At 37.9% G+C, this 12,893-nt stretch overlaps 1 protein-coding gene across 5 annotated transcripts in view; it reads left to right on the plus strand.

Moving 5' to 3' along the window:
- LOC107036189 (peroxisomal leader peptide-processing protease) overlaps window positions 1–11,696 on the plus strand; it is a 96,110-nt gene extending 84,414 nt beyond the window's left edge. For 4 of the 5 annotated variants that reach the window (XM_015253960.1, XM_015253964.1, XM_015253965.1 and 1 more), the window contains 6 exons: window positions 2,339–3,069; window positions 5,179–5,348; window positions 7,370–7,482; window positions 9,936–10,137; window positions 10,212–10,490; window positions 10,567–10,784. In XM_015253960.1, coding sequence (XP_015109446.1) covers window positions 2,357–3,069; window positions 5,179–5,348; window positions 7,370–7,482; window positions 9,936–10,137; window positions 10,212–10,490; window positions 10,567–10,649 — 1,560 coding nt within the window. In that variant the 5' untranslated portion in view covers window positions 2,339–2,356 and the 3' untranslated portion in view covers window positions 10,650–10,784. The other variant, XM_015253961.1, reaches the window with a different exon arrangement.
- The last annotated feature ends 1,197 nt before the right edge of the window (window positions 11,697–12,893 follow it).

Here is a 12,893-nt window from a genome sequence, read left to right on the forward strand (position 1 = left end):
AAAATCCCCCGGAAAATTTTTCCACTGGAGCATTTTTCTTATGAATATTTTTCATTCGTCCCCAAGAAAAAAAAACGTGAAATTTCTCTAAACAAAAAATTAAATTAGATACATATTTGAGCATCAATTCATCTTGGATTTTTTTCGATAGCTGGAGACTTATAAATATTATCTATGAAAAACATGGGGACAGTCTTAAGAAAAATGTGTTTTCTAGGGATATAGGGGAGGGTGTGTCTGTACCGCTCAGCGGGTAATACCGCTCACCCGATTATCTCCACAACCATCAACTTAAAAATTTCTTTCTGTTCCTGATCATGAAGGATTTGATGATAGGAGGTGATTGTCGGAAAAATTTCACTTTATTTACCACTTTAAATATGAAAAAACACGTAATGAAGTTTTGAGGTCTTTACAGTGCAAAATGGTAGCTTGTAATTAAGGTTTTTGATAGTTTTAAACGCTGAATTCTCATATTAAACTGTGGTTATTCGATTCGTGGTACTTTCACACGAAATTTGAGACCAATTCGAACTCAAAACTCCATTCATGTCAATAATTATCAACAATTTTGTTGACGCCGAGCGGAGCCGGTAATACCGCTCATAGGATCGGCCACGTAGTCGCTCGACAGCACTCGAGTACAGGTTAGGTTGCGGCACGAGCGATACACGCGAAACCCTATGAGCGGCATTGGAATCTCGTGCCGAGCGGTATTACCCGATGGCGGGTAGTACCGCTCAATAGGCTCTCTCTTTTATTTTCAATGAATTTTGTGGATTATAAGGAGAATGAGGCGTCTACACTTCGAGAATAACGAGTTCAATAGTTGAAGAAGTCTCACAAATACGTTTTTTATACTCAAGTTGAAATATAAAATATAAAACTGGCATTTCCCCTGAGGTGAGCGGTACAGGCACACCCTCCCCTACCTTAGAAAACACATCAGAAGCTAACGCTTGGGAAAATCTTGGAAGGGTCTAAACAAGTATTTTAAAAACTCCAGGCCTATTCAGCAGTTTTCTGCGAGGGAATGTTTCCATTAACTTTACCGCGATTTTATCGTAAAATTACCGTAAAAATTTATGCAAACTTCTCGATTTGAGAGCTTACGCTCGAGACCATTTCATCATCGATGCACTCTTGAAGTACTTCGATAATATTTCAGAGAATTCTAGAATTCTCTATTATTTATCATCAAAATGTCGATTTCAGAATCAAGGGAATTCGACCGTCAGAAGGCGGGCCATCAAACACACTAGTCCTTTAAAAAAAAAGCATGGGCAATATCGCGAATCGAAAATGCGTCTTGCGTCGAATTTTCATGAAACCCGCCTAACAAACAAGAGACAATTGAATACCATTCTCTAAAACATGAATAAACGAATCATAATTGTCAGAGAAACAGAATAATTCCATTTTCTTAATATTGTGTTCACTAAAGTTTTCTTCGAAGAAAGTTGATTAGAATTATTAGCTAGAATTATGAGATTATCTCACATTTTTGTCGTTAAGGACAGGAGAATCTGAATGCAATATAATGAAAATGATGATCGATTTTTTCACTTTGAACAAATAAAATTAATATCCAAATACAAAATTTCGGATATGAATAAAAAGAAACTGTGACACGAGACTCCAAATTAAGTTTAAATTTTTAATTTGTTGCTGAAAACACGGGATGACCATATTCTGAGCACGGAATTATATTGATGAGATAAACAACAGATTAATTGAAATACTAAACTAACTAAAAATTGATAACAGTGTGGACACGCACTTTTACCAACGAACATTGCAATCCAGAAATTCACACTCTAAAGTGTGTTCTAGAAGGAATTGAATTGTAATTATGATTAAAATCTTATTCGGTGTGCATAGGAATTAGAACATGAGCAAATCATTTATTGCAACATGAAAATTTGACAGCTGATAAATTGGGACGTTTGATTCTCATCGGTCGTATTACATTTTTTAATGAGAATGATTCTAAACAATAAATTGAAAAAAGGAATATCGAATCTGTTAGGAAAAGGGGCATAATGAAATGGCATCAATACGCTACTCCTATTCTAAAAAGAACATACACTTAAAGTCGATAACTATCGATATCTCGCAAGTCTGTCACGCTTATTCCTCATTGGTTCCAGTCGTCTGAGGCGGCAAATTTAATTCATGATTAATTTAATTTTGAGATTTTCAATTATGATTGTTACGATTACAGCGCGTTGTAGCGCGCGTTCGGTCTCGTAGATAAAATAACGCACTTGTTGAGCCCAAATAAAGCGACCCGGCGGTAGCCCACTTGTTTACATCTATCGTTTTTCCATTTTTCCAGATAATAGAGGAATAATAGATGGAGTCGACCAGCGTCTCGATATCCTTCGTCGAACGAAGCTCCAGTGAGGTAAGTGGCGCATCTGGAATAAAAATCAGTGACACCTGGGTTTTGACGAGTGGCCTCTTCTACGCAACAAGCTCAAACAAAAATAACGATACCCTTCACTTCATTCGTGGCCTAAAACCGGGAATCCTAACATGCATTCCTATCCCCCAAAAAAATTCCCATGTTAGAGTTAGCGTGACGTCAAGAACGGGTCCGAGAACGTTGAGGACGAATGAGGCGTCAGTGGAGGATTCTAAAATCAGCGAGACATGTGGAACAATCTGCGGCGCCTGGCGATGTCCTCTGCTCTCTGACACACTCGAGAATTTATTCCACGGATGGAGTTTCGACGAGGATTCCAAGAAAACAGACAAAGACCTGTTGACGATATTTTTACTCGTGCGTTTGCACGATGGAGAAGCGGAATTCACTGTAACCGAGACGCTGAGGAGTGCAGAGCAGTCCCTGAGTCACTTGTTGCGTGTGTGCGAGCCCCTCGAGACCCCTGCAAGAGGAGTTCACATGTTGATTGAATCAACACCATTTGGAAATCCCGTCTTCATTGATTCAGTCTCCCGTGGAATAGTGAGCAATGTCCTCGGTGCACATGATTGTGTCATACTGACAGACGCTAATGCCGTTCCTGGGTGCGAGGGTGGTCCAGTGTACGTCAGGAGACCGAAGTAAGGATGACTCTAGAGGAAAAGACGTGTATCGTGAGACTCATTCGAAAAGACATTTCGAATTTTCCATTTTTTCGACATTGTCGATTTTTCCGAATGGAGGCTTTGCAATCGTTCAAAATTAGGTTTCCAAAATTTTGTGTCAGGGTAACTAAATGTGCACGTCCGCATGGAAAGGGAGCACTTTGTCGATTCTAGTTTCCGAGATATTCACGTTTTTCTCTTGCCAACTCCCATTTAAACCCATGTTAAATTATTGTTTCGATCTTCTTTAGCGTCGTCATTCTTTACGCTATCAAGTTCATTCTGGGCTCTAAATGTTCAGAATCAGCTCAAGATTATGGGAATATACATAACTCCAATAGTGCCAAAGTGGTCCCTTTTCATGCGGACGTCCACAAATATGGCCTCAAAAGTCTAAATATGCGATTTTTAGATGGTGTCTGTATGTGTGTCTGTGTACTTTTTTTGAATTTTTTTTTCGCAGTTTTCTTTATAAGTTCTTGATGAAATTTCATGAATTTTTCCATGGATATAGACGTTATGGGTATAGCCTCTATTCATCGACACCAATTAAAGTTGAATTATTCATAGAGTTTGTGAAATATTGGTATTTTTTCAAAAATCGATTTTTCATCGCTCAGTCCAAGAATTGTTATCGGAATGAACTGAATCATGGTTTAAAAAATTTGTATTGATACCCTCTTGATTCTATTAAAATATGATGCGGATCGCATCTATCACTGTTGAGCTACGGCATATAGTTTGAGATTTTTTTTTTCATTTTTTTCATGATAAACTGGAAAAATTAACAGTCATATCAATGACATCATGGCCTAAAAAGTTTGTTTTGATGCTTTCTCGATGAAGTGCAAAGATGATGAAAATGCTAACTATGCTAACTATTTATTAAATTGCATAGTAGCAATATGAAGCTTCAGGTCATATGGAGGTCATATGGGCGTCATATATGAGTTATATGGGGTCATATGAGGGTACATGAGGTCATTTGGAAGTTATCTGGGGTCATATGGTGTCATGATGGGGTCATATGGGATGATACAGGATTATATGGGGTTATATGAGGATCACATGGGGTTATACGGGAGTCATATGGAGGTCATATGTGGCAATATGAGGGTCATATAGGCTCATAAAAGGGGAATATAGGGATCATAAGAGAGTCATATGGGTGTCACTATTCAAAACAATAAAAAATAAGCGTAATAAATTTCAAAAATAGAGAATCCATGCGGAAGCATATTGCTAATTTGTTAGCAACATAAACTATACTCATATACAGAAAATGCGATTATCCACTTGTTTTTATTTGAACCGAAATGTTGAATGAAAATCTTCTAGAACTTCGAGGCGATCGATTTACCGAAGGCATGCATGGAGAGAAAAATTCAATAAAAATTACCAGACAAAAAGGTAAAAATTACGTTCCGAAATGTAATCCGCGAGCGAAGTAAAATTCAATAAAAAGGGTGAGTCGTAGCTGGAATTGTACGAATCGCCACGTAAATTCTACGATTTGTTCCGTAAAAATTGACCACTCGTCTGATGACTCACCGCTGTGGGGACAACAAGTTGGTCCGTAATTTTTCCCCAACGATTGAGAACTTTTACGGAACGGAACGTAGAAATAACTACCCAACTTCATAAAAATTGTTGAACGTTCAAGAATCGGAAAGTTTCTGTAAAATTTTACTTCTTCGGGAAAAATTACGTGACAATTTCATACTTTGTTCGGGGATGAACCTGAAAATTCACTGAACTATAAAAATTTCCGGAAAATGATTCCCCATTGCGGATTACGTGAATTGTTCCGTAATTATTACTGAATATTTCTCTCCGTGCGATCGATGCAATAACGAGGACCGAGGGTTAATTGACCCGGCACCTACAATTTGTCAACCTGTATCTAGCCGAAGTTCTTGTGAGTAATGTCTTCTCGAATGGAAACATTGAAATACCTCATTCCAAATAATTTCTCCGAGATACGTCTTTTCTCCCAGGACAAGTTGATTTCTGTGTCAATAGTATCTAATGATCGCGCTCTGTTCTATTCAATCTTTTCCTTACGATTTTTCTTATTTGCCTCAGCGGAAGTAGACTCTTATGTGGGATGGTGATTGCTCCCCTGAGCTGGTGCCGGGGTGAGTGGGTGGATTACACGCTTGTTGCCCGTCTCGTTCCCTGTCTGATGAAGCTACTCAGGAAGCACGAGAACATCGAAAATTGTGTTACGGGTTATGGCAATACCAGTCTCACTGGTAAAGAAAGTTTATTTTTCCTGTAGTTGTTTTTTAAGGGGGTACCGTGGTGAAATTCGAAAGTCATCGGATGAGGAAAATAGCTATTGAGCGATTCTCGATATATCATAGAACACCCAAAAACGTGACAAAAATTTTGGACCCAACCCATTTTACGAAAAACATCGTTTTTCGGGTTTTTGGCTCGGAAATGCTCCTCACACTACAATTTCCATCCGATGTAAACTTTTTCCGAATTCAATTCAATTTGTTTATTCAAGACATCAGGCTGATGTCCATCAAAGTTTGCCAAAAAAAAATACATACAGGCGTGAAGTAATAAGCACATAAACATTTTTTTCGTCACTGGGCCTGATAAACCGCGATTTTAACCCTTAAGTGGTCGCTCTTTTCTAGCATCTCACTCGCTCTACAGTGGCGCCATATAGGTTGCGTATGGTTTGACGGGGATTCCCTCACTTAAGTGTTAACCTCGCTTCGCTCGGTAAAAGTATTGTTCGATACACGGCCGTGAAGAACGTTTTTAATTCATATGATTACCGAACTCGCCTCCGGCTCGTCCTGTAACCTCATATTTGCCAGAAAAGTTCCTCACGGCCTAGTATGGATATGTACTATTCATCACTTGAGCGTAAAGTCAAATTTTACGCACGCTCCGCGTGCGCAAAATTCCTCTTTTCACACGTTGTGACGACAAATAGGGTTCGGCACTCGTGGGAAAAATTTTCTTTAACCCTCGCTGAACACTGCACACCTCCCACGGGTCAAAAATAGTAGGGAAGGTTAACACGGAGCGGGAGGGCAAAATTGACCGCAGGGCAAAACGGACCCCTGTGGCAAAACGAACCACTGACAGGAAATTGGTCATTTTTATTTTTTTTTGCCTTTCCTTGAAATCGGGAACACTGAATGTGTTGAATTAAAAGTGAGTTTCTTGGATCGTAACCGTAACTGGGGTTTTATAGACAACAAATGTCGTTGCAACCGCAATTTGATCAGATTTGCTAATCGCCTCAAATCACAAATGACTTTGAATTTTTGTTTTTGCTTCCATTCAGAAGCAAAAAAAAAAATTTTAATATTAATTACAATATTGTAATTGTTTAATTGTAATATTTTATGTTACATCGTGCTTTAAACTTGACTTATCGTACGGTGTGACATAAAAATTATCAATTTTCTGTCAGTGGTCCGTTTCGCCGGCCTGGTCCGTTTTACCCTCCCTCCCCTCTATTGTATTAGTTGCGTACAGATCCACTTTTTCACACGCACGTGTAACACATTCGATTTTTTGTGATACCTGCCGAATTCTGTGTTCACAAAAGTGTACATTATAGTATATTTCGATACGAGTGCGTAAAAGGGTTTTTTGACTCATGGGAGGTGGTTTAACGCTCGTCGAAGTCCAGTGCTACCCTTCCAAGGGTCAAAATAGTATATTGTGTTACTAGTGTGAAAAGTTTCACTTTTTACACGCACGTGTAACACATCCCATTTTTTGTGGTACCTGCCGAGTTCACTCTTCGGCATGGTAGTGGGAATAATGTGGTTGTTTTTGTGGACGAGTGTGTAAAGTGAATTTCGAGTGCATAAAGCGTAGCTAGATCATGAGAAAAGTATCTTTTTCGGTTTTGTATGCCGGATCTAAAAACCATTTTGAATAGTTGAACATTAACATAGTAAATGAAAGGTGCTTAATGCTAAGAAATAACGGGGTTGAGGAAAAATCAACTGAAAATCAAAACAATCAATTTGAGATAATGAAAAAAAACTAAGTTTCATTCTACGGAATCTGACGAACATTTGACAAAAAAGAATTTCAAAAGCTCCGGGGTAACTCGGATTGGATTTAAAACTTTTCTCACTTTTTTAGGTAACTCATGATATATCGAGAGTCGCTCGATAACTATTTTTATCAACCGAAGACTTTCAAATTGCACCTTAGTACCTCAGTACCCCCTTAATGAATAATCAGGTGGAGGTATGCAGATAGGGTAGGCATTAATTATCGTGAATTGCAGAGCTGTTAGATAAAAGTGTGGTACTCGTGCGGTGTGGAGCCGAGTGGGGCAGTGGAATAGTCCTGGATCGTGATACTGGTACAATTCTCACTTGTTCCCACGTTGTTAAGGAGGTGAGTAATTATCGAAAGTTCTTGTGCATCGTAAGAGCACTAAAGGTATCGTAGATTGTGCAGGGATTGGAAAATTTCCCTCGGTTTCAGGGATCTGAGGTGATATTACGTTTTTCAATCCGTCAGTTCATCAAAAAGTGACCGTCGTGTGATAAAAATATTTTATCTCAAGAATTTCGGTCATACTTCCGATTGTTATTTTGGGTAGGCGGAAAAAATGATAGAAAATTGCCGGTCATTCAATCGCAAATCATAAACGTTGCGTGTTTCTACCCATCGACTATTTTTTTCATACAGTCGTTATTTTGAAACCAAGTAATTAGATCTAAACTGACAATCATACGTTTTCTTGTGACGAAATTTTATCAGGGACTTGGCGCGAAACTCTGAAACGGAACGGAAATGTCATTTCTGGCGTTTCGTTCCAAGAAACGCCATGGAAAAATATTACAATAATAATAATAATAATAATAATAATAATATAATCAGCGATCTCATTTACGAGTAAAAAAATATATATAATAATGTAATAATAATAATAATAATAATAATAATAAAATGATAATAATATTTTTATTTTATTATTACTATTATTATTATTAACGAAACGAAACTCGAAACGAAAGTTCGGGGCTTTCGAGGGCACTCAAGCCCAGACGACAAGACTAGGTTTAACCCTTGTAATCATGTTCCTCGTCTTGCATTGAATCTTGAAGATCATTTGATGTGTAATGTTCCAGGACTTTCGTTCCGAGTTTCATTCCTAGCTTGGAAGGTTACAGTTTCGTTTCGTTCCTGGCCTCTGGAATGCAATCGAAATTGGAACGTGTTCCAAAACCTCGCTTTTGTTCCTGAAATATTTACAGTTGACCGAAGATAAACGCCGAAAATAGTCAACATTTTATTAAAAAAAACAACATTGTTCAAAACAATAAATTTATTGAAATATTAACTCAATCCTTAGAATGACAAAGTACAATTATTACATTATTAGAGGATGGCAGTATTATTTCCTCGAATTCCCAGTTGTTTTCGTTTAAACCTTAAGTGGTCGCACAATGAGGGAATCCCCGCCGTTTTTCGATTTTTTCTTTCACACAAAAACTTCGTAAGGGAAAAATTCGTAAAAATTTGTAGTCCTGCTTTCAAATATATTGAACATTACATATTTGAAAACATTATTGAAATCTTTTGAAATGTTGACCTGTTAAAAATTCCCGTGTTGAACCTTAAAATTGTCAATAAATTCATTTAACTCCTGCACTGTTAGAAATTTTGTTAAATTTCATAGAAGATATTATAGTAAATCTCATGAGAGTGACATTGAATCGAATTTAGAGCAAAATGGTTATGAAATTTCAAGTTTTAAGTAGAATTGACGGAAATTCATGAGTTTTCAGTGGACGTGAGATGGAAATTTCACAACTTGATTGAATTTTCAGTGAAACATGAATGTTCAGAAACAAAATGACATAAATTTTCAATTGTTCCCTAAATTTTCCTGATTTTTCTGAATTTTCACAGAATAATTGAATAGAAAAATCAAGTATTTTATTGATTTTCAGATCATGTGAATAGAAAATCAATGGAATATTTGATTGTTCAATGACAACATGATGAAAAAAAGATGAAGGAAGATGTCCTGAAATTTCAGTGAAACTTGAACACGATAAAAATTTCCGGAATTTCACACGCAAAATTCAGACGAAAATTTTTAACAGTGTAGAGAGAGGGTGCCGGTTGGGGAAAAGTGGAATTGTGGAAGGAGGTGGAAAATTAAAAACACGCGGAATTATAAAACCACACTGTTGATGTACTTTATTGTGGAATAACCCACGCGTCTTGATAAATTAATAATGTTACACTGTTGAGTTGCTCGACAAAGTCAATTAAATGATGATTTGAAAAATGCACTGCACTTGAGATTCTCTCGATATTGAACTTGATGATTGACTCAAAATAATTGATAGTTAACTCGGAATTAATTGATAATTGAATTAAATTAAATAGATACGCTGTACGAAGCGCTAGACTCAAATATATCGCGTTGATGTACTCCGGTGATGTACTCGATTGAGCGGTTACGGCCATACAATACTGTGATTAGAGTGACTCTCTCGGTGTCTAGAACGATACTACTGACTTTTTCGGCGATTTTCTTCGTAGCTGACCGTGACCCCGAAGGGTCCCGAAGTTTCTCGAGATTTTCGTTGAGCCCGGTGACCGTTTGACTAGTTTGAATAGCTGAATTTCAAACAAGGTTATTATGGAAATTTCTCTATCTTCCTTAAAGTCGGAAATATTTCTGGAAAACTCAGTTAAAGACGAAATCGTTAAAGACCACTTCGCTCCTGAATTTCCCTAAAGAATATTTGAAATTGCGCAGATCCCAGAAACTCTTTGTCCATAAAGTCTGCGTCTCCCCCTTACCCCTAATTAATTGAAAATTACAGGCGCCTGAAAGGCGCATAAGGGTTGTCCTTCGTACCAACAATAATCGAGAATCTTCATCCTCAATATCGGGTGTGTGGGCGACATTGGTATACCGTACACCACGAGGACAGGCATATGACGTTGCCGTTCTGAGTGTCGACACACAAGCGATGGATCCCACACTGAGAGCCCTCGAGATAGCTGATGGAGCGGCAGAAAAAGGTGGGCAGTATTCACGCGATAATTCCAACCAATTACGACCTAATCCCACTGCACTATTTTTCATATTCATCCAGGTGAGACTGTGGTTAGCGCTGGATTTCCATTTTTCTCCTCAACTCTTCCTACAATAACACGTGGAAATATCTCGAGGGTATCGACATGCATGCTACAGACCACCTGTTGTGTTCAAAGTGGTGCCAGCGGTGGGCCAATTGTGAGATCAACAACTGGTGAATTACTGGGAATGGTTGTGTGCAATATTATAACGTCTAGGACTCTCTATCCTAGGCTAAATATGGCAGTGCCTATGGCGGCTATCAAGGAATCAATTACCGATTACATAAAAACAGGATGTAAGTACAAATTATTCGTGGAAATGTTGTGCATGATGATTTATTAGCGTAATATTTCTGGAATTATTTGCATCAGGTGTCGATGTGTTGTCAGCTCTGACCAAGCAAGATGCAGCTGTTCGTGACGCCTGGAATTTCCATCTTCCTTCGAAAATATGAAGCACATTACAACGTTTTTCCGATAATTAAGTGGGTAAAAACAAGTGTCTTGTGCTCGACTGAAAATAGACAATCATGTAAACAGTGCAATGACGCAAATCTCGATCAAATAATTATTCACTTGTTCTCCCAACAGACGTTTCCTTGATCGTCGCTCCACTCATTCAGGACCACTCAAAATCTCCCTTGAGTTTGCACTGAGTGACTAACGAGCCTTTTTTTCGTACTCGCACGATTATGTGATGACGTCGTGGACATAATTATCGCGGAGAATTATTTTTAGTCACAAGTGTATTGTCAATATGAGGAACAAAAAAGCGAAGTGATAAAGATATTAGTGCATGGGGGTTTATATGGCACAATAGTCGTGAGGAAAAACTATATTTGGAAGGAATAATGGATTGCAGTGCGTCATAATGGGATATATCGAGGGTAAACTCGGAGACAACCAATCTCTGGAGTTGATATACACACACGCTATTGACCGACTTTTTTAGGCGCGAGAAAGTTTTTTTCATTTGTAACCTCGCATTATATCTCCCCCTGGTTTGCAGACTCAGCGGTGCTAACAGTGCTATCATTTGCCACTTAATCTTTTGGTTTTTTAAATTTTCTGGAGTATAATAAATCTGTTGCCCGTTCTTTGGCTGCGCTTCAGGGAAAAATGATGGATTTCAATGGGATTTTTACTGTTCGTAGTTTAGAGTCCCCTGTCGGCTTTAGGAAATAAGTTATTGGGTTACGGTGGATAGTTTAGTAGGCACTGAAACTTCTAGAAAATTCTGGAGCTTTCTGGAAAATTCTGGAACTTTATCGAAAATCCTAGAATATTCTTGATTTTTTGGAGAGAATTCTTCCCGTCCAAATTTCAGTCCATAGAATTCCACTATTCGACTGTTATTTTATGTAGTCAACACGGTATCCAACTGATAATTTTTGATAATTCAACTGGTAATTTTTCATGTAGATATATATATGAAAAATAAAAAATTTCCTGGTCGAATGAGCCCCTCATGGGAACTTACAGATGGATTTTGTCTCAGTGCAATTCAGTAGCGAACTGGTAAAAGTGTACCAGTCAATTTTGACTATTGATCAGTTTTCAATGAATACCTCGGAATCTAAGGGAGACAGCAAAATTTTTGTTATAACCTTTTTTGTAGAGCGAATGGAAAGCTACCAAAAAGATTTTAACGAAAATTTCGCCATTTGCTTTATATTCGGAGATATTTCTCAAAAATTCAACTGGCAGATAAGTCAACTTAAACCGTTTTACCACTTCACCACTTTCCTCTGTTCGAATCCTCGCCCCTCCTTCATTTCTTTGGCCATTTTTGTGATTTCAATGATTACAGATGTTTGGTAATCACAGAATGTAATCGACGAAATAATTTGTAATCATGTAATCACATTCTGTGCTCATGGTAATCACGGTTATCACATAGGCAATGGTAATCAATGTAATCAGTCCTGTAATCCTGGGTAATCGATTACATTTTGTAATCGCGGTGTCACCCAATTTGCCTGTGAATAGCCCCCTCGGATATTCATCAAGAACTGGCGCTAGAATGGTATCGATTTAAACCCTATGATCACTTCACTACTGATTTTTTTCTAGCGATTCTCAAGTTCCCGATTTTGAGAAGAATGCAATACCAATGCCCAAACGAGAAATCGTGAGAAGCATTTCTCTAAAATTTAGTGTAGCGTAGAATGTCTTGACTGGACTGCGCCAATCCTACATCAATTTCACCTGTCTCGTCCGTCACGCAACAATCTGGAGATTATCACTTGCATAATTCCCGATTTATCCTCTGAATCATTAATGCATGAAATAGAAGACAGGGAAAGGAGTCGGGTGAGTACTTGAGTTATTTTTGACTCGATTTGTATTAACAGTGGATAACGACCCAATTCCATTAGATTTGCATCAGCAACTTGGTGATCAACCTCGTGGCGATGCATATTCGTGTGGTAATATATACGCAAATGCATAGTCCCTCCATAACGCGTCATGACATTTGAATGTTTTTTTCGTGGATTGATGAGATGATCGATGATTTATATCATAACAGAGGGTTTTTATCGTCGAGTGAAATGAGGCAAGTTAAGTCAACTTTAAAATTAGTTTGATAAATAGAGGAGGATGGGGTAAAATGGACACTTTAGACTTTTTAAAATTATTCATAACTCAGAAACAAATTTATCAATTGAGCTCAATTTAGGCTCGTCATAAAGGGAAGG

Source organism: Diachasma alloeum, unplaced genomic scaffold, assembly GCF_001412515.2.
Source record: "Diachasma alloeum isolate Michigan unplaced genomic scaffold, Dall2.0 Dall_scaffold_00206, whole genome shotgun sequence".
NCBI classification, from domain to species: Eukaryota; Metazoa; Arthropoda; class Insecta; order Hymenoptera; family Braconidae; genus Diachasma; species Diachasma alloeum.